This window comes from Phytophthora cinnamomi (assembly GCF_018691715.1).
Source record: "Phytophthora cinnamomi strain GKB4 chromosome Unknown Contig14, whole genome shotgun sequence".
NCBI lineage: Eukaryota > Oomycota > Peronosporomycetes > Peronosporales > Peronosporaceae > Phytophthora > Phytophthora cinnamomi.
In genome coordinates this window covers 338,208-360,305 of record NW_027150947.1, presented here as the reverse complement: position 1 = coordinate 360,305, position 22,098 = coordinate 338,208, and the positions used below count along the sequence as shown (strand labels likewise).

Below are 22,098 nucleotides of genomic sequence, written 5' to 3'. Positions count from 1 at the left end.
CGCGATCTGCGCAGTCGCCTCCTCAGCCTCCTCCTGAGCGTCCAGAGCACGATTCGCGGCAGCCTCCATATCCCCCTGGAACACCCAGGCGTACGACCTATCGCCGCGAACCCCCTCCGCCGATTGTTGACTCGGCTGGCCAAAAGTGCTGGATCGTGGATCACATCGTGGCGCACGAGGACCCCCCTCGTGCGACGCCTCGTACCCGCGCCCGTACGAGTAGAACATCCACCCGCGGGATTCCCCCCGCGCGGCGCTATCGTGTCCGCTGGCTTGGTTATCCGCCGGACGAGGATACGAGGGAACCACGTTCATCTCTCCTCCGGGATGTCCCGGACGTGGTCCTCGAGTACGAGAGCGAGATCGCGAACGAGAGCGCCGCTGTCGCCGATCACGCGGCGACCAAGATCGCGACCGAGAACTCCATCAACGGCGACCCCGCCGCGACCGAGATCGCGAACGACCACGAGCCGACGGGGATGCACCCCACCGATAACGAGCGCGGCGGCCTCCGCCGCGAATAGAAGCCACCGAGACCTCATTGAGCGCGCACCGATATTTGGCGATCCACGACTGCTCCGCTTCACCGAGCGGCCGCTCGGCGACCTCGCGCGTCCAGTCCACCTCGGAGTAATGCTCCGAGCTGCCGCAGACGACACAACCTTCGCAGGCGTCATCCCCGATCTTTCCGCCGTCTCACTCGCACTTCGCTGCGTCCTGCCCCTTGCCGCGCAAGTCCGGTTGTGCTCCTGCGGTGCGCAGGAGCTGTGGTCCGCACGCATCGTGATCACCCAGTTAATGCCGCGCCAACTGACGTCTCAATTTCCAAGAATTCCCCGCTTGCACTCACGTCTCGTGAGTGGTGCCTTGAGAGGAGGGTGATGTAATGGGCCCTCCATTTACATAAGTAGCTAGACATCTTTCCGATATTGCATAAGTAGGCATGGTCGGCACACGACTAGCGTGTGCTGACTCGTCATTCTCTGATTGGCTGAAAGGTGGGGAAGCCAGTCCCCATCTTCAGCCAATCAGCTGTCGACCTTTGTTTGAGTGGTTCACATTAGTCCTAAGGGCTCGCGCCCCGGTCTAATAATAAATCAGAGTTGAATTTACATCGGACTTAATACTTAGTTCTCAGTCTTACTGAGGACAAGACGCTTCCTCAACACCTAGGTGTAAGCCAGTAACGGGCATACACCAGGCCCGTTACAGGCGTCGTTGAACACCACCTTTTCGTTTCTTTTTGGCTTTTTTTTTTCAACTTACTCTCGTGCACGGACGCGAACGCTTAGCACGACTTTCAGTTCGCTGTGGGCGGTATCCTCAGTCTGGTGAGGCTGCTGTGCCTACCGGCGGTCATCATCTCTGAACGCGGTGACCGCTGTTCCGTGGAGGAAGCCGAGTGTAATGTCGCGCGATAAATCGTCAGGGCGTCTGCCATGTGCTACCACGTCTCCATTACTTTGGCGTATCCGCCCTTGTAGGGCTCGTCACCGATGATTTTAGCGCACCATCGGCGTCCGTGAAGTTCATGCGCTTACTGTCCACAATTGCAACGCGTTCAGACGTGCTGAGGTTCTGGTTGGCGAGCAGGCCGCAAGGATGGATGTTGGTGAGGGTAGTGAAAGTTGTCACCAGATTTGGCGTTTTCGCTAGGATTTTGTAGAGAAGGTTTAGGGGAAGCGTTGTTTTAAACACCGTTTTTGGTGGTAGTGGTAGCGAAAGCCCTATCGAAACCTGTCTACTAAAGGAGGTATCTCGATTCGATCTTGGCGTCGACATGGTCATGAAACCCGCAGTGTGAACCAGCGTACAGACTACGATGCAGAAATCTGCGAGACGCTGAGTGCGTTCCGTGGTCACTCTGGTTACTACAGCATGTTTGAAAGGTGAAGTTGGTTGAGTACCGACTAGTGTACTTGTTGGAGTAGAGAGTGGTGGTTGAGGTCTTTGGCCATGATGCCTGTGACTATGAGAGAATTTAAGAGTGTTCTACCGGATAATACCTGCGGGTTTCTGGGAACTACTTCTGCGTGCACGCAGACTTCTTCTAAGGCTGCGGCCGGTGTAGTCGAGAGTAGTCAACGGGGGTTTTGTGGCTCGAGGTGCTTTCCCCTACAACAACACTTAAACAACAATAACACAATCCGTTTTCTCTCGAATCGCACACTTGTTTCTACTACTCGACGCTCGGGCACGTGTGACCATCTCGCTACTACCTGTTCCACATAGACGAAGTGCTGCGAGTGCGACCGAGCATCTCGCAGGTTATGAGCCCAAGTGGCTTCTGTGTGGGATTTGGAGTTAAGCAAGAAGCAAGATGGAGTTTGGTGCGTTGCAGCGCCATGGTAACGCAGGAGGTCAACAAGGGCAGCAACAAGGGCAGCCGCGACCACAGCAACAAGATCAAGGACATGGTCAACAAGTAGGTCAAGCTCTCCAACGGCAACAAACGGTGCGGAAAGTGGCCGCTGCTACTAAAACGCCCAAGTATGCTGCAGATGGTGGTTTTGATTTGTATCGGGCTCGATTGGAATCATATCTGAGGCAACGAGACTGCTCGAATGTGGTTGTGGGGACCGAGGGTCCAGACGCGCAGAATGCCGCCCAGCAACAAATTTATGAAGAGTGCAACCTGTTTGCGCGGGATGCTTTGCTCTGTGGGCTTCTCCCAAAGGATGCCAAGAAAGTCTGCAAGTTCGCGCGGGTGAGTGAGATGTGGACCGTCTTCGTGCGAAACAAGACACGGCGAGACTTCGCAAACAGTATTCGGATTCGTGCTAAGTTGTATGGCTCGAAATTTGTGAAGGGTATGAAAATGGATAAATATTTGGAGGATCTAGAGGATTATCGCCGCCAACTCGAGAACATGAATGATCAGATCGGTGATGCAGAGATGGCATGTATCATTCTAACGGGAGTAGAAGGAACCCATCGAAATGTTGTCCGAATGTTCAATAGAGATGAAAATCCTCCTGATCTCGAACGAGTGCTGAATTCTCTGCGGAGTGAAGCCGAAATGGATGAAGCCGATTATGAAAACAACGATCTCTCCAAGAAAAAGAAGGAGAACGGCGACAAAAGTATTGGTTCAGTCCAGGGAAAAAGACCCTGGCAAGCCAAGAAACAAAACAAAGTAGGTCCTGGAAAGAAGTCCCAAGGAGGAGGCACGTGGAAAGAGACCCGTGAATGTCATTTTTGCCACAAAGTTGGTCATCTTCGGGCTAAGTGCAGAAAGTGGCTTGCCGAACAAAAGAAAAAGGAGAAAGCGGGCCAAAATGATGATGAAGACGACAGTGAGGACAGCGAGACGCGAGGTAAAAACGCCTCAAAGAAGAAAAAGAATAAGAAAATTGGCTTCATGGGTCGATGGGTAAAACCCTCTGGTACCATTGGCATGATGCGAGGTTCGAGCGATGCTGCGGCTTCACGACAGGTCCTGGCTGCTTCAGATGAATTTACGCAGGAATGGATGTTAGATACCGGTACTGATGTGCATGTGTCCACTAATGTGGACTCGTTGCAGCATGAATTGATTGAAGATGATATGTATTTTAATGCCTGGAAGGGGGGTAGTGCCAAAGCGGAAGGCATTGGTCTGGTCCAAGTACGGACAATGAATGTTTTAGATCCGAATGGCTCTGGATTTATATTGAACTTGAAGGAAACGCGTTATTCTCCGAAAGGACTCATTAATCTTCTGAGTCAAGAATTGCTTGAACTGGATGGCTGGATTCCATCAACGCCGTTTACCCGTAACCCAGCAGATAGAGTCACCTACTTCACTAATGAGATGTATGAAGGTGTGAAGCTGATGTTCAAGAAGAGGAATGGGCATTACTGGCTGGATACGTCCTCCGTTCGCTCGAACTCTACTGTGTGTAGAATGACTTCAACTCCAAAGGAGAACAAATTACTGTTGTGGCACATGCGTTTTGCTCATCAGAATGTCGAAGCTATGAGAAAGATGGTTCAATCGGAGATGGTTGAAGGTATGGATCCGCTCTCTTTGAACGATTTTAAGGGTCAGTGTCGCTGCATTGCCTGTCAGCGTGCGAAACAAAGGCGAATGGCCTACAAACGTCAGCAGGGGAAACGTAAGACAGAGTGCTATGCGCGCCTGATGTCGGACGTCTGTCATGTAGGTGTTTTGACTCCTGGAGGAAATATTTACTTCCAGCTTATTCAAGACGAAGCATCACGGTATAAGTGGTGTTATCTTCTGAAGAAAAAGAGTGAAGAACCTCAGAATGTGATGAATTTGATATTGCGATTGGAAAAGGAACACTCGATCAATGTTTTCTCGTGTGATCAGGGGAAGGAGTTTGTCAACACGGCACTGATCTCCTTCCTTGCCTTGCACGGAATCGAGTTGATAACTACCAACGCGTATACCCCAGAGGAAAATTGTTTGGCTGAAAAACTGAACGGCGGGTTGATGAGTAAAGTGCGGGCTGTTAACGAAGCGGCTGGGTTGCCGTATTGTCTGTGGGGTGACGTACTTGGTTATGTCGTAGATGTGGACAACAAGAGTGCAACCAAGGCCTTGGATGGTGTAACCCCGTTTGAAAAATTATTTGGAAACAAGCCGGTTGTGCGTGATCTGCACGTGTGTGGGTCAGTGGTATTTCACTTTATTCCGAAGAAGAAACGTAAGACCAAACTAGACATGCGATCAGACCCTGGTATATTTCTTGGATATGCCAAGACAGCGCTCGGGTATCGAAGTCTCGACTTGAGTACAGGAAACCTGGTGGAACGACGAGATGTCGTGTTTCATGAAGACATGGCGGCCGATCCCATGTACGTGAGAGATCTGGTAAACAAGCGGTACTATGGCGAGGAAGTAGAGTTGCTCGAACACATCGATTTCGTGTCCTTACCAGTGAGCCGGGTATATTTACCGTATGATGCGTTTGATGAAGGACATAATGATGAAATTACTGGGCACTCATCATCGTCGGATGATGATGACGACGACGAGTTCTATAACACCGACGATGGTATGTCCGAAGCCTTTGTAGATGAAGAGATCGACGATGATGACAGTAGCAGTGATGACGGTAGAGATAGTGACAGTGACAGCGACTTCAGTGAGAGAAATGCTGAAGCGATGGAAGTCGATGTCACTGCACAACCGAGTACTGGAGCAGGCGATGCCGGTGTTAGTGGGAGTGCTGGAGCTAGTGGGAGCGCCGATCGGAGCCCGGTGAATACTAGTACAGCAACGAGAACAGTGCGGAGGTCGAACCGTTTGCGTCGACCTAACAGCCGATACGATTCTGGAACATTTGTTTTGGCGCAAACGTTGTTTCAATGCATGATGATTGCTACGGTTTGTGACTTACTGAATCCCACAACCGTACAGGAAGCGCTTGCGTCTGAGCATGCGGCTCAGTGGAAGCGAGCAATGGACGTTGAGTACGAGTCATTGCATGAAAATCAGACCTGGATGTTGGTCCCAAGACCGAAGCCGACACGAGACAGGCCCATAAACATTTTATCGTCACTATGGGTACTAGCACTAAAACGGAATGAAAGAGGAGAAATTGAGAGGCACAAAGCAAGACTGGCAATCAAGGGCTATCGACAAAAGTATGGATTGGATTACTTGGAAACTTATTCTCCAGTCGTGCGAATCGAGTCAGTCCGACTAGTCCTGCTTCTAGCGTTGTTGTTAGGCCTGGACTGTCAGCACATAGATTTTGTGACAGCCTTCTTGAACGGTGTACTGCAAGGTGTTGAAATTTACATGGAGCAGCCCGAGGGCTACAGCGACGGAACTGGGAGGGTTTGCAAATTGTTGAAAGGCTTGTATGGCTAGAAGCAAGCCTCCCGGATCTGGAACAACACACTGCATACCCATTTAGCAGACATGGGGTTCAAGAAGTGCCCATTTGATGCCGGCGTGTACTACAAGATGGGAAATTTTCTTAACAGTGTACGTCGATGATATTGTGATCGCGGCAGATCCGAGAGACACGAAGAAAGTGGTGGAAGTTCTTGGGAAGAAATTTAAGCTGAAGAATTTAGGCCGAGTGAAGCATCTACTTGGCATGGAAATTAATTATGTGCCCGGCAAAACTCTGTGTATATCTCAGACTGCATACATTGAGCGGATGCTGAAGAAGTTTGGATTGGCTGATGCCAAATCAGTTCGCTCACCTCAAATACACAATGAACCAACACTTCGTGTCGAGTCGGATCCAAAACTGATAAATGACCGACATTACCATTTCGGGAGATCGTGGGCTCACTTCAGTATCTCGTTCACTGCACAAGGCCGGACTTGGCTAATGCAGTGCGAACATTGGGAAGGTATGGAGGTACGTACACGAAGCAAAATTTTCGTCAAGCTCAACGCACAAGCTCAACGCATATTGAGGTATCTGCGTGATACTAAAGACATTGGATTGGTCTATCGCTACGAGGAGATCGGTCAGGACGGTGTGAGGCTTGACGCCTTTGCGGATGCTGACCACGCAGGTTGTCCGGAGACAAGCCGTTCGGTAAGCGGTTGGATTCTTCGTCTTAATGGCAATGTGTGGCACTGGCAGAGTAAGAAGCAGAGTACGGTAGCTGATGACACATGTGCGGCTAAACTAATTGCAGCGCACAAGTGCACGAAAGAGATTAAGTGGGCACAATTGATGTTGAAGGAATTGGGAATCGACCAGCGAGCCGTGGCTACGCTATACTGTGATAACCAAAGTACGATCAAGGAAGTGAAAAATAATGGAAACTCACAAGAACAAAAACATTTGGCGAAAAAGACGCGTTCAATTGCTGAATGGGTAGATCGTGATCGATTGGAAATTGAATATGTTCCCTCAGAAAAGAACATCGCCGACATTTTTACGAAAGCTTTAGGGCCGTGTGTCTTTGAGCGTCTGCGTGACCAGCTCAACCTAGAAGATGTTCGCCATGTCATGAGGCATTGTACTGAGAATGCCGGAACTACCATGGACTATGATTGCGGATCAGACGTTGACATGAAGGAAGCATAGGTTTGCTGCGACAACACGAATGAAGCACGTTGAGCAACCAAAGTGAAGTGGGAGTGCGAGACGCTGAGTGCGTTCCGTGGTCACTCTGGTTACTACAGCATGTTTGAAAGGTGAAGTTGGTTGAGTACCGACTAGTGTACTTGTTGGAGTAGAGAGTGGTGGTTGAGGTCTTTGGCCATGATGCCTGTGACTATGAGAGAATTTAAGAGTGTTCTACCGGATAATACCTGCGGGTTTCTGGGAACTGCTTCTGCGTGCACGCAGACTTCTTCTAAGGCTGCGGCCGGTGTAGTCGAGAGTAGTCAACGGGGGGTTTGTGGCTCGAGGTGCTTTCCCCTACAACAACACTTAAACAACAATAACACAATCCGTTTTCTCTCGAATCGCACACTTGTTTCTACTACTCGACGCTCGGGCACGTGTGACCATCTCGCTACTACCTGTTCCACATAGACGAAGTGCTGCGAGTGCGACCGAGCATCTCGCAGAAATCCGACACCACTGAATGTCATCCCCCATAGAAAAATAAATATAATTCCCCGTCCGACACCACTGTAAAAAAAAAAGTTAGCACCACATAAAGCACACATAATGTGTCATAAACCACATGGAAGTTCATTAAAAATACTAAAAAGCAGATGGGATACAAGAACAAGTGTAATGATCAGTTCTGATTGGCTGGAAATGCCTTGCTGTGCATCACGACGGATTCTTTTGTGTCTGTCGGATTTCGTTGTCTCAAGTGTTGGTCCCGGGATTCCCACAGGCGTGGCGTACAACAGAACATGTAGCGCTATTGCGCGAGGAAGCCACAAGATATTTGCAGGTACATTAGCTACCACTTGGTAATCTGGATCATCAACTATGATAGCATTATGCCATTACTTAAAGTCGGGCCAACGCATATTTTACAGTGGTGACCGACGGGGAATTATCTTTATTTTATTATGGGGAATGGCAATCAGTGTTGTCGGAGTTCTGCGTCGTTGTCTGTACCCTGGCTCACACTGCGGGTCTCTTGACCATGACGTCCAACGATGCCAAGATCGAATCCTTGGCGTACCACACGTCTCGCGGTTTTTGCATACTGATGAGGAATGTGTCACGGTAAACGATATCTTCAGGCTGGAGGCTACAGTACCGGTACCTATCCAGCCTCTTTGAAAGTCTCCCAGAATTAAAGCATGAACACTCACTAACGCAAACTCAGAGAAATGCTTACAGGGTCCAAGGAGCAGGTTTGCTTTCTACAGTACCCTGTCCGTGATTTGCATCGCGTTACAGTGAAGTATTCTGTAAGGTGACGCTAGTTCATGTATTGACGCGATACTTTGGCAATTTGTCTGATGTTTCGCTATTGCAGTGTCTTTCGGCGTCGTGCGATGTTGCGCTAGCTACGTAGAAACAGTTGTAGCTATTCTTCCTTTTGTTGTGGTCAAAATTAAAGGAACGGACGAGCCGCCTCGAGGCTTGCGTTGAAGTTCGCGTCGATGAAAGGGACCTTGGCCTTTTCCCCGAAATCTGTTCCGCTCAAAGCGTTGCGTGCCTCGCCGGTCATTTGTTCCCACATGATGAGATCCTGAAGCTCGCCTTTGCTCCTCTCTGTGGTCGTAGTTATCGAATTACCATCGTAGTATCTGTCCAATCCGTATGCGAGCATGACACTGGTGCTGTTGATGTAGTCAGTGAAGGGTGGATCGCACGACCAGCGACCGCACGCTGGTGGGGCGTTCTTCAGAATACGATATTCCCCATTCGGGCCTGAAGTCGACACGGCGAGAATTTTCGGCGTCTCGAGAGCAGGGTTGTCAAGCCACACAACGGCGCTTACCCACTTGTGTCGATGACCCTTCGTGGACCAGAACCCGTCGTACATGTCCTTGGGAAAGTACCAGACATACATGATGGCCCAAAGATCCTTGAACCAAACAGCTCGACCGTACACTTGCGAGCCTAGAGGCGACCCTTTGCAGTCTCCATCGAGTTTTCCTGTTCCCTTCAGACCCCCACTCGTCTCCCCCGCGGCATTGACAGCAGGGTATGGGTGGCACCCGTCGACGATTTGGAGACTCGGTTTGAACTTGACGGCGGCCTTCTCGGATATGGTGGTGGGCTCAGGCTGAGCAAATGGCTGCACTTTATCGTGGCCGATCGAGTCGGCTACGACAACGCTGAGCGTAGCGGCGGTAATGGTGATGAAAAGCAGCGACTGCAGGTTCATGGTGTGCAGTTCGCGGGAGGATTGAAACTGAAGTGGTCTCCGATGATTGTGCTGGCCACGAGCAGAAGAGAGTCGGTTGTACTGTACACCCGCGACACTTTGCAAGTTGGTAAGGTACGGGAAGGATCGTCCTTAGGATGGGACTTTGGTAAGTTCATTTCGGTCTAGCTCCGTAGCGAAGTTAGTCTTCTCAAACGCGGCATCCGACACCCCCAACTATTTTAATGTTATACTACATCGTACATGTATAATAGTAGTAGGATTAGAATACATGTACATGGTACACTCAATTGGCATCCGTTTGAAAAATTATGTGGCAGCAAAATACAGATGTGACTACCGGTACCATCGTGGAAATCACTTACGTTGTCGACCATTGTTTGGACTGGCGCATGTTCGCTAATCCACGATGTTTTTTTGCCACGATTACTGCACGCCTAGTGTACTGTACCAACAAGTAAGCTTCGAAATGCCATGAAAAGTTATGTTGCAGCAATACTACATCTACATATGTATACAATTGTGACTACAGTACAGTACCGATGTCATCATGTAATCTCTTACGTTGTCGACCGTTGTTTGGACAGGTGGATGTTTGCCAATCCACGATGTTTTTATCACGATTACTGCACACTCAGTGTACTGTATCAACAAGTAAACTTCGAGATGCCATGCGATGGCATTGAAGTAAGCCTCGTTGAATTGGTTCTGGCGGGTTTGCGCGCTGAACCGGAATGATGTGGAGAAGCTGCTTACTGCAGCCTTCGGTCAGTGACGCAAGCGTAGGCTGCAATCGTGCAATTCATTTACTTCGAGGTACATGTAGAACATGTAGGAATATGAACCGAGGCTTGCGGGTCGGGGGAAATCCGCTAAAAAAGATGGGATCATATTCGCTTGTATCTTCGCGTATCGGCGGCGCTCGGCTAGTGGATTCAATTCGTATCCGGATAGGGAGGCTTTGATATGTACATGTAGGTCCATATTTGAGCCGGCAAATCGCTCTCATGTAAGACAACTGTGTTTGGAGATCATCAAAGATGCTCACTCTGACCCCGCCCAGGCTTCACAGCTGTCTTAGGCCGGTTCTCAACCGAAGCGTTTTTCTCGACGAGTGCGTTACATGCGTGCCCTACCCGTATGCTCGGTTGAGAATGAAACTGACCAGATTTGATTGGCCCAGTGTTTGATCAATATTATCCAATCATTGTACTGTTACTCTGTTTGGTCTACGTGTGGTTCACACGACTCAACAATATCTGAGGCGCTGACCAAGACTCCCCCGTCCGGCAATGGGGAGCGAAGCTGGTCCAACCCACCAAGCCCCTGTAGTATCTCTTGAAAGCTGAATCTCTAAGTAGCGTAGAAGCATGCACTCGCCACGAAATCCGCTCTCGAACTGTTGATTTTTTTTTTCATGCTGCTTGGTGTCGCTTGATGGCTACCAAACAAACCAGAAGGCCGCACAGCTCATCTTCAGCTTTCCAGCTACGCCGTTACCTTGCGGTGGGGGTGAAGCGCGGGGGAGAAGCACGTCGAAGCCGGACCGACGCCATATCAGAGGAGGGGGAGTGCTTTGAGGGGGAATGCAAATAATGCAGTGCACTGATTGGCCAAAAGTAGTTAACGCTTGAGTTGTGCAGTATCATTTTTGTAACGTCCTGTTAACCAATCAGATCAAAGTGTCCGAAAACGCATGCGTCCGCCTCGGTTGAGAACCAGCCTTAGTATTATGCATGTAAGGGCATTTTCATTCATCCATTTGACGATCTTGTATAATAAGCCGACAACAAACACAGACTTTGGGTGATAATAATAATTCCCCCGAATGCGCGGCTTCTTACGCCCAAGAATCCAGGATTTCCGTGCGTGTTCGCTGCAGGTCTTCATTTTCACGATCGAGCGCCTCCACAGCGATTCCAGGGAAGTTATTCTCGATAAGCGCCTTCAGCTGCGGGAGATCGTCCTTTGGTGGTGCGTATGTGCCGCTATCATTGTCGATTATGAGCTTGGGCTCGCCAAATAGGTAGTTGTCGACACGGAACTCGCCAGCATACCTACGTACGAATTAACAGTGTCACTTCATAAAAAAGACAGCAAAAGATAGACGTCTGGCAAGACATTCGGACGGAGAACACGTACAGAACCGAAAATGCGGCACCCGAGTGCAGCATGTGCTTGGATAGCATGTCCTTGAAGAACGCCGCGCCAGTTTCGGAGAAATACCAGCCATTCGTGGTGATGACATAGGTAAAGAGTACAGCCTTCTCCTGGCGTCTACCGTCGTGAATGAGCTTGAAAAACTCGGCAGGCGAGGAAATCGCGCCGTACTTGGTGTTCTTCGGGCCGTGTGTGTAAATCACGGCATGCTGTGTCATTATCGCCTGCCGAAGCACGGGCGACTCTGGGTAATCAGGCGAGAAGATGCGCTGAATCGTCGGGTAGTTCTTGTTCCACTCGTGGTCCGTCGGCAAAAACTGCGAGACGTTGTGCAGCTGGATGTGGTACGCCAAGGATTCGATCTTGGCATCGTTGGATGTCGACATGGTCATGAGACCCGCAGTCACGCTCGAGTGCACCGAGTAACGCACAGGTCCCACTTCGTGAAGCAAAACCCGGCGCATCGGCTCCACCGAGTGCGACTTGACCTGCAAATTCCAAAAATCCATAAAAAAAACTTGTATCAACTTGTGCTCCCAAGACATAAACTTCTAAAAAAAATTGCTCCGACCTTGATCACAATGGTGCCGGCATTTCTGCCGTTGAGCGAGATCGCCAGCTCGAATGTGGACACTGCACCGTCAGTATTAACTGCAGTGAACTGGGTCTCCCCCAGCTCGTCGTCGGCATTGACGTCCTTGTCAAACAGGTAGAGCTTGCAGAGCGAGTCTGGACGGACGTTCTTAAAATAGAACGTCTCGTTCCAGACCGGTTCCAGAGTCGAGAAGACCGGGTGCGTCCAGGCCACTTTCTTGCCGTCCACTTCGATGATCGCGTAAGCGTCGCTGGAGCTCAGCTGGCCTTTCATCAGGGCCGTGACGCCCAAGTAGTCGCCGGCGATGATATTCTGATCAGATCCGAGCAGATCAAGGCCTGTCAGATTTAGTGCAAAGAATGATATGTTCTAAATTATGACGCACTTTGGCCGACACGATCTCGAGCTCCACGTCCAGCACGGCACCCTCCGGCAGGTCTAACTCGTCCGACGGCAGCGGGAACAGCGAGGGCGTCGGGTGGGCCGCGGCGGGCAGCGTGCCCTTGGCACTGGAAGGAGCCTGGCCCATGGCGGGGGAATTCAAATCTGAGTGGCCCAAACAAGAGAATGTTTTTACCGCTGTGCATCCAGTAAACATGGCTACATTTCAAATCTCATCTTTGGCAAACTATGGGTCATGGCTACATTTATAGGATTACCATAATAGAAATTGACTTGCCTGTCTGTAGGCTCCACATGTACCATTACCGTACATTATGGAGTGGATGCAAAGTTCTGTCGCTCGAATCATCCGTCGGTGGGAATCCGTGGAGGTGGAGCTCAATGGCCACTATTCAGTTGAAAGGTTCACAGCTCTGAGCGAGTACAGTCGCTCTACCGGTTTTTGGCGTGTAGTGGCGAATCTACCGTTGACCCCGTTGCCCAGTCTCGTCCTGGTAGCGTTGAACGACTCGACGCCTCTGAAAGACCACGCCTTGAACAAACCAAACCAACCAATGTGCAAACTATTGGTTCGAAGTTATATTTGAACCAATTCTAGCCGTTACTTTGGTTTGAACCAACGCTCTTGAACCATTCCTGAAGTTTGGAGTTTCGTGGTTTGGAGCTTCAGCTGCAACCGATGGTTTGCTTTTCCCGCTGCCTGGTTGGTCAATATGGCTCTCTGTACTCCAGGCGGGCTCTCTTCAAAGGCCGCGCCCAAGCAAGCGGCATACCCGAAGAATTAGAATCTGCGGCTGGTATCGGTAGCAAGGTTAGCTTATCCGCTTGCACCTACTGGATGGCAGGATTTGCATTCCCAAAGGCGGTGAGCATCTCACCCTGATGCAGCTTTCGTCTTTGACAGCGGCTCCAGTCTTCAACGACGCTTGGCCTTTCGGCTATGCAGCGCGGCACTTCTCGATAAGAGCCGCATCGTGAACAGTTTCAAATCGAGGTTTTCAGCCAACCATATTCTCGTGGTTTGCTTTGGTTTGCAGCGTCTCACTCGGTTCAAACCACTTCGAACCAAACCACGAAACCGTTTCGAACCTGGTTCATTGGTAATTTTGGTTTGATTTGTTTACCGAACCAAACCACGTGGTTTGGTTTGTTCTAGGCGTGTGAAAGACATTGAAGAGGGACTGGCTCGCAGCGGCACTGCGTGAGTGCGAGCTACGTTGACATGTTTCATCTACACACACTGCTCTATTGAGCAGATCCGACTGTACAGTCCGAGTCTGAAATTGCAACGGGCAGCCGCACTCAGCATCTCGATTCCAGCAGCGGTACTCACCAATGCTCTAGCGTTCGGGTTATCGTGGTTCGTGTGCTGGTCGCTGCCGTTCTCCACCGTCTTGATGTCGGGCCCGTCGCTGGGTTTCACGACCTTCTTTCTCCTACGAGTTTGTGGAGATCAGATGCGCGCCAAGTCGGAGGCTGTTAAGTACGTTGTTCGGTTCGCCACGGTTTGCGGCGCTCAAAACACGATACTGCTGATCTACGCCGGCTTCCACGAACCTGTCGCCGACGTACCAGCCCACATTCGCCTTGGTGATTTCAGAGTTTAAAGTGGTGCAGAAGAACGTGCTCAGCCGAATTCTCTCCGGCCGCGACGACACCAAGTCGCGGGTGGTGATCCTTAACGTCGAGATCTTCAACTCGCTCTTCCTTTCCTCCTGTATCCAGAACTCGCAATCGATCGGCACGAGCGTCACGCATCGCGGTGGTGCCGTAAATGCAGTTCGCTCTTCAGCTGGTGCAATTTCGCGGCCAAACGCTTGACAGCATTTGCGCCATGCCTCGGTAATTACACCATCAACAAATTTTGAACTCAAAGGCTGAAGGCCAAGCTCAGTCTCGCATTTGGGGATCCATTTTTGACGCTACTGGTTTTAGTTTGCAAAAGGGCCGTGTTAGGAATAAAATGAAGTTTGATTAATTTGGTTGCAGTTTAGACGGCCAACTGCGCCTGAAGCCGCGCTCAGCGCAGCAACGCCTAGGGTATACCCGCGATAGTAGGCCAGAGAGTAGCTGTTAGTTTGTTTAGATGTAAGGACTCTTGATTTAGATCTCATGTCTTCTCGTCATACACAGTGTGCTAATAGCAATAGTCTTTGCCAGCTATTCATAAGACCCAGCCAGTGCCTGCTCGGCGAACATTTTATCAGCATCAGAAAGCAGCCCGTCGGCAAATACTGGAACAGCCGATGGTGGCGCGAGCCAAGCCGTTCCACCCACGTCACCCGGTAAAACTCAAGCAAATATCGCAGCGTACAGCACCCACACTGCTACCTGCGATAACCAGTTGCGAATAGCCGTGGTAATTTCAAAAGTGCTCTAACAATGGCTTGGCCTCTTCGATTGTGGCTTGGCCCAATATCGGCAGACCAATCACTCTTATTAATACCACAAAAAACAAGAGTTAGAACCAATCCAACACACAGGCAACAAAATTCCAGTATTCTACCTTCGCAACTTGGATCCTTTCTGTTGAGGCGGCTTGCGCTTCCCATAGAACGGTCCTTCCAATATCTACGCCAGCAGCACCAGTACGTATCAAACCGTCAAGGACTCGAAAGCAACACTCCATAACATATCCACCACAATTCCGCCTACCAAAGTGGCAACGCCCTGCTTGACGAGTGTGATCGCGATGGACGTCCTCCGGTGCAAGAACCCGTGTTCTCCCGTTCCAGGCAGCAGTACTGCGTCACTCCGCACGGTTACAACAACTCAACAACTCACTGCATCAGCTTCCACGCCAATTTACCCGCAAGAGGCCTTTCCTATCCCCTGTGTGGTACTCTGCCGTCCTCCCGCTCCCACTCCAGCGCACAACAGGCGTCGAGACTCTCCTCCGTCAGCAACTACTGCGCGTTGCCCAACGTGCTCTTGAACCTCCCCTCTCTCAGCATGACCTTTACAGCTGCCGGTCATTCCCCCAATTGGGTTCCCCGTCCTTGAGCGCCACGACGTCGCTCATGCGCCGACTCTGGAGCAGCTCGCGGACCCGCTTCGGGGTGTTGAGGCTCCCACATCCGTCCGAGAAGAAGCCGTTCGGGATCAACACCGGTCTCTGCGTGACTGCGACGGCCGCGCGGTCCAGGTAGCGGTGGTGAGAGGCCGTGATGCCGTCCAACAGGTGACTGGGGGAACGGAGTAGAGCGGCGAGCAGCCCCCACGGATGCACAACCAGAACGCCCGGCGCCTGGAGCTGCAGCAGCCACCGCCAGCGATTCCACTGCGACCCGTTGGGCACTCGCATGGATCTGAGCGGAAAAAGAGGCTTGGGTGGAGCTGGAAGGCGCAGATACTCGCACACGAAAGGTGGTCGTGGGGCGACGAGCTGTTCCTCGGGTGGTCGGCGCGTTTCGCTGTTGAAGGCGACAACGGACGCATCCGATTGGAGGAGCACGAAAGGTACAGTGTACCGCACTGCATTTGGGTTTTGTATGCTTATGGGACTTCAACCCTAACTTCTAGAAGATCGAGTTGGGGAGGTCCTGCGGAATGTGATCGACGGCATGCGAAGTGGTTTTAATGAAGAGGTGGGCGTGAAGGACAATTGACACACGAACGACTCTCGCTTCCTGGAAGCGGCTTCCAACACCGAGCTGCTTCTTTGCTGGTTATATACGATTCATTGGGTCAATGGTTGCCGTAAAGGAAACAAAATCACTTAACCTTCTGGCAAACACTTTTTCCATGTACAGTATATAGACAGCGAATTTCATGTTTTTCGTAAATACTTGGGATCCCCCACCCCTGTTTGAAATTTTGATTTGATAGAAGCCCAGCAACAAAACTCGAGAGCAAAAGAAAAAGGGTATATTAGGGGTAGTCAATGTCCGCAGCAGCAGCTCAGTTTTTTTTTTTTCAATTCAGCAAGTCGGATTTTTTTCCGGGACTGTGATTGGTCAGAAAAAAATCCGCTAACGGAACAAAAAGTCGTTCCGGTGAGCGGCAGCAGGAGCTCACTTTTTTTTTCTAGCAGTCCAAAGGTCCAACAGGGTCGCAATGGCCGAAAGAGTCCCCTGACACAATGACTAAAGCTGCGCGCAGCTCTCGCAGCGCATCCTGGCGCGCTGTCGGACGCGACATCCGAAATCTTGATCTGCTGCTGCGCAGAGCTAAAAGGGCGTGGTCAAAGCTTTCTGCTCGCGATTGGTCAATAACCATTTTGACAAAAAAAAATAGTTGCTGCTGCGGACATTGACTACCCCTATTCTTCAAACACTCGATATTTTAACTTGCAGTGCGGGTCCCGCACCGAACACGAAAGAGGCGTGTCGATTGGTCTCTTAGCGATACAGAGACCACCGGTTATAGTGGCGCCGGTTATAAGAGAAAATCGACTATTAGAGCGCTTCCGTGAGATCCCGAATCGTGACAATAGTAAAATCAAGTCAAACCGGCTATTAGGTTGTAAGAGTGTAAGAGTGCTCCCCCGCCAAACCAAAACCACACATTGTAAGAGGAGTGGGTTCACTTTTAAAAGCGATCAGGAATACAGCAATGGTGTCGTCGCGTCAGCACCTCGTTATTTACGAAAAGAACAAACTCCATCGCGTGGAACGTTGTTTCGGAGGCGACAATTCGACACTGCTTCATACTAGGATTGTGTCAGCAAGCATGAACGTTAGGCTAGAGTGTGACAGTGAACCGACTAGAGCAACGGAGCACGGAGATCTGGAACTGTTGATATCTAGATTAGATTTATTGGATCCGTTGAGCGCGCCGAGCTACGTCGCTGTTGAAGGTGCTGTTGAGAACAACCCCGAGCGAGAGACGACACAAGCGAGCAGTCTTCGAGTGACAGTGTTTCGCACGGCGAGGCACTAGTAGTAGCGCAAAAGCTCCAGATATGTTTACCCACGGATTGCGGGACCAGGAGAATGGCAGTCACCTCTAAGTGCCAGACTTTCATGCGGAAAAGTAGTGCGTATGTTAAATGATAGGTTGTAGTCATGCGCAATAATAGTTCGTATGTTAAATGATAGGTTTCATCTCCATGTACCCCAGTTCCCTCTTATAACGGAAAATACCAATTAGTATTGCGGTGCCAAATAGAATACCCTCTGTAGAATCCGATCATCTCGTTGACTATACAATTCCTATTGTACCTACGCCAATTAGTATATCGCACGTTGGCATCCTAGAGCACGACATCCGGCACTTGAGCTGCGGAAATATTGTCAGTTTTCAATTCGCTGTCAACAACAAGCACCTGCACCAACCAACGAACGCCACCATGCCTGGAACCCGCCTCGCCAAGACCATGTCGGAGAAGAAGGTGGTCGTCACGTGGATCGAGGAGCACCGAGAGGTCCCAGCAAGGGCTGCCAGGACAAACTCTCGACTGTTTCATTAACGAATGGAAATCGTCGGATTTCGTGCAGTACACGAAAAGTGGAAACCCGAAGCAGTTACAGACGTTGCTCAGTGGGTGGAAACAGCCTGGAAAAAGTGTGCCTGACGACGTTGTAACTCGGTCTGTGGCAGCGGCAGGATTCGCTCCCTGTTACCAAGATTGGCACATCAGTCGCCATGACGTCTATGGAGAACTATTTTGCCGCAAGTGGCTCTCTCGCGACGATGATTCCGATGTTGAAGAGGATCTTCTCGAAAATCTGGACGAGTTAACGATATGGGAGGATTCCGTCTAGGCGATAGTTTACCTCCTCCTAGTTGTGTACCTTGCTAAGAATGAAGTGTGTTCAATTCGATTGTATACAGTGCACTAATTGACATTTTCCGTTAACAGCAATAAATCTATAAGAGAGCTTCGGGAGTTGGTGACCAAACACCTCCACTATAACCGGTGTTCTCTGTACTGACATTTACAACCACAGCGTAGTGGAAAAAATCGCCCCTTCGTGCACGTCGCCGTGGTCACAACCCACGTGTGCCATTTGCAAATTGTCACTGGCAATCATTTGACACTATGTTCAATCTTCAATGCCTGAAGTGCAAGCCAGTTCTGAAACTCGCCTTCATTCTTCAGGGTGTTCCTTATTTTTTCGGCATTTGCGGCCTTTTTCGCAGCCTTCGCGGGATTGAACTTCGCCAAAAGCTCTTGAAAAATGAGACCCCTCTCTTCGTCGCGGTAGTTGTCGCCCTTCTCAACACGACGAAGCATCCGTCCGCCATCCTCTCCGGTTAAATCGGAGGTCCACGCATCGTTCTTGACTTTCAGATCTTTGACCGAAGAGAGTGATGCTCCACTGGCATGGAGAGTGGTCGCAAAGACTAGCGCGTAGATGAAAGCGGAGCGCATATCGGTGGCGCTGGTTGTAGCGGGATGTGTGGAGCAAGTTTTGGAATGAACTGCGTAGCACACAGGGTGCGCGCTACTTTGGTGTGTTGGGTGTAGAACAGCTAGCCGTAAATCGTGGGATTCTGCGCCAAGATGTGTTACCTGTCAACATGTTGTTGCATACCCTTTCATAGTAAATTTAAAGCAAGTTTGACAGGTATCTACTCATAGGAACGCCTTTTCATTCAAGACATATTTAACATATAATATATGTTGCATATAACATATAATATATGTTGCATATAACATATATTATATGCTACATATTTCGTGACGAATTAAAGTTTGTGAGGCTGGTTAACCCGCAAGCTGGTCTCCCAGGATATACGTTGTTCCTTGCTTCTACTTCTGGTTAAACTTGTTTTCCGCCTTGATTGAGCCCGTTTTTAATTAATATGCGAGTTTTTTTGTTGGATGCAGCAAAACTCAATAAGGCTACGTGATCAGAATGTGAATTGTCACTTTTCTTTCAATCACAAGACGTATTTATCATATTATATGATAAATACGTGATATATTATATGATATATACGTTTTGGTGATGGAATGAAAAGTCGTTCCTATGTGTCAAACTTGCTTCAAGATTACCTACATCAGAGCTGCGTCTTCACCGCGTAAACAGCGTAAACCGCGACAATTCACTGTCTGATCGCGTACCGCATCGCCCCTGTCGTAAGCGAACTGCAATGTATACAGTTTACGGTACATCTGTTGCCAAGTCAAGGTAGTCTTGGAAGCAAGCGTACACAGACGGACAGAATGCAACAGCCACCAAAACTGACTGCAAGTCTACGTAAAACGGACGAGTATGATAAACGACGATCTGCATACCTTATATTTTCAACCAATCACATCTCGTGAAAAGAGTCGCTATTTCTGTGCCACTCACTTCGTAAAATGGGGACAATCCGAGCCTCTGCTTGAGTTGGCGCTGCAGCCGCAGTTGGAGCCCCGGTCGACGCGGCACTGCAGCGCGCAGAGGAGGCTGCAATTGCCAGCCTTATTGACGAGGTATACTGCCACCCCAAGCAACGCGGGATGCACTACAGCATGAAGCAGAAACGGCACGCACTGTTAGCTACAGAAGGCCTCAGTCAACGTGAAGCTGCCCGGGCGCACAAAATACCGAGGGGGACACTCTCTGGGTGGAGAAAAGCGACGGATGACATTTTTAAGCGATAAAGCGTGCAATTGCTGCGTGGGAATCTATCGAGGCGGTCAACAAGGTGCTTCAAACCAGCTATAAAAATACATCTTCCTCTTTGTAATTCATATCTGTTGCAAATCGTGAAAATAAAAAGGATCTCGCTACTTGACGGCTGTTTCAACAAATTTGGGGTGGCTGTTGCATTGTAGTGATGTGGTGCCGACACGTACGCCACTTCAATCTGGCGCGTTGAGACCGTTTACGCTGGGCACGTTGTGGGGGATAATTGGTAATCACGTCGAGATCTGTACTACAGTCGTTTTGCGGGAATGAGTGCGTAAGTTTGTTGAACAATCGGTGTCTTCCAAAGCATGGTAATCCATCTCCAGCGCCTGCTTCGTAGCCGCAGCATCTGCTTGCCTGTGGCCGTTTGCGAAGAACGTGTTGTTGTGAAATGTTCTCGGTTCGCGCTAATTGCGACTTCGATGTGTACCGAACGTTTCCTGTTAATTGGGAATGGTCTCCCACCAAAGCAGCAACCTTGTTAATAGATGTAGATATGAGCATGCTGACACGCCGAACCAGAAGCTACTTGGCACATAAAGAGCTACATTCCTGGCCAAATTAATCCGGCCACCCACCTACATGTATTTGGCCTTAGCTCGGCCGATTCTACAGATCTGCCACTGCGCTTTTGATATGTCTTTGCATAGCATTTGTATAGTAACACGAAAACCAATATGCATTACCGGTATACAAGACCAGCACGCTGCGCTAACCAGGTGCTGGTGTACAGTGTAGAACTGCTTGAAGGTTTGTGTAATAATTGTTGGATTGTATGATCTTACTCGGGATTAGCAAGTTGCTAATCCCGAGTACCGTATCGCTCCTGTCCTAAGCGAACGCCAATGTGCGTTTTCAATGTTAGGGTTATTGTGGTTTGCAGATATTTTGTCGCTCGGATTTAGGGCTTAGATCGATCTCTAAGATAAAATAATTCGAAGACATAAACATGCGACATGGTAGTAAATCGACCTCCAGGTGTAGGTAAGTCGCACTGCCTCTTCCTACTAAATATAACGAGCGCATCGTTGGTTCTCAGGACGCCGAGGTAACGTCGCCGGCCACTGCTACTCCGATACGGCTCTGTTGGACGTGTTTAACGGCTCGTTAGCTTCGTCTGTGAGTGCACTAGTGGCTCCTGTATCGCTGGGCTTCCGCTTGTCTGTCGCGCGAGCAGCTCCCCGCCATGTAAGATCACATGTTGATACGACGCTACCATTTTCCTTTAGGAAAAGCGTTTCGTATGAACCGCTGTACCTCCTCTAAATAAAATGTATAGTGGGCATTCACGTACTTTCGAACACGGGTAACCACGGCACTCGGCCAACGCGACGAGCGGTTAGTTCGATCTCCTTCATCAACCACACCATCGGTCAAAAACAATTTGTACCAACGTTGCAGTGTTCGCACGTTAGGCCAAAATATATCGCTAACATACTGCATACATATTCCATACACATGCATAAGAAAAACGGCTCGTCAACGGTAGTCGAGAGAGTACATGCTGCACTTGTGCAAGGTGAAGGTTTTCGGAAACTACGGTGCTTCGACAGATCAGCAGCGCGATCTGCGACCACTCGTCAAGTGTCCAACTGTAAGCGTCCAATTGCATATTATATATATAAAGCGCGGCATTATAATCCGTACACAGCCATCGCGATTTAAAATAAATCGGCCCGAATTGCGTTTTTGGATCGGCAATTCGACCAGATAGCGTAAATCGAGATCGATATCGAGGCTGGCGATTATAACTTGGAGGATTTAATGGCCATCTGTTTTTATATCGGGCGCCAGATATTATAACTCGGGCAAATCACTAGGTGAAAACGACAAACGCATTGCAAAGCATAATACCAAATGGACCTACAAATTAGTTTCTAAAAGGCCTTGATTATTATTCGTATTTAATTGAGTAAAAATATGGACACGGCTGGAATCGAACCTGGATAGGGCCGTTGCTTGACCAGTATTTGGAAGGCATCCACTGGATGCCTTCCAAATATGTATTAACCACCTGCCATACAAGCAGCAGATAAGCAAGGTTTAAACAAGATATATAACAGCATATTACTAAGCCAGGTAACCAATACTATTTTATGAACAATAGCTTTGTCCAGTTGAAAGTGTCCGGAACATGACATCATATTG

At 49.5% G+C, this 22,098-nt stretch overlaps 3 protein-coding genes across 3 annotated transcripts; all 3 read right to left on the bottom strand.

The window, feature by feature from the left end:
- Nucleotides 1-8,448: 8,448 nt before the first annotated feature.
- Nucleotides 8,449-9,228, bottom strand: IUM83_01079 (necrosis inducing-like protein NPP1 type; the record flags this gene model as incomplete). The annotated part of the gene is made up of 1 exon (XM_067924908.1): nt 8,449-9,228. The coding sequence occupies one exon, from the start codon at nt 9,226-9,228 to the stop codon at nt 8,449-8,451; it is 780 nt and encodes a 259-aa protein (XP_067797183.1).
- Nucleotides 9,229-11,068: 1,840 nt separating this feature from the next.
- IUM83_01078 (putative C2 domain-containing protein) lies at nt 11,069-12,512 on the bottom strand (the record flags this gene model as incomplete). Its single annotated transcript, XM_067924907.1, has 4 exons — nt 11,069-11,285; nt 11,371-11,876; nt 11,960-12,295; nt 12,369-12,512. 4 exons carry the CDS (start codon nt 12,510-12,512, stop codon nt 11,069-11,071), a joined length of 1,203 nt encoding a protein of 400 aa, XP_067797182.1.
- Nucleotides 12,513-14,750: 2,238 nt separating this feature from the next.
- Nucleotides 14,751-15,689, bottom strand: IUM83_01077 (uncharacterized protein; the record flags this gene model as incomplete). The annotated part of the gene is made up of 5 exons (XM_067924906.1): nt 14,751-14,820; nt 14,892-14,956; nt 15,041-15,129; nt 15,195-15,210; nt 15,435-15,689. 5 exons carry the CDS (start codon nt 15,687-15,689, stop codon nt 14,751-14,753), a joined length of 495 nt encoding a protein of 164 aa, XP_067797252.1.
- Nucleotides 15,690-22,098: the final 6,409 nt, after the last annotated feature.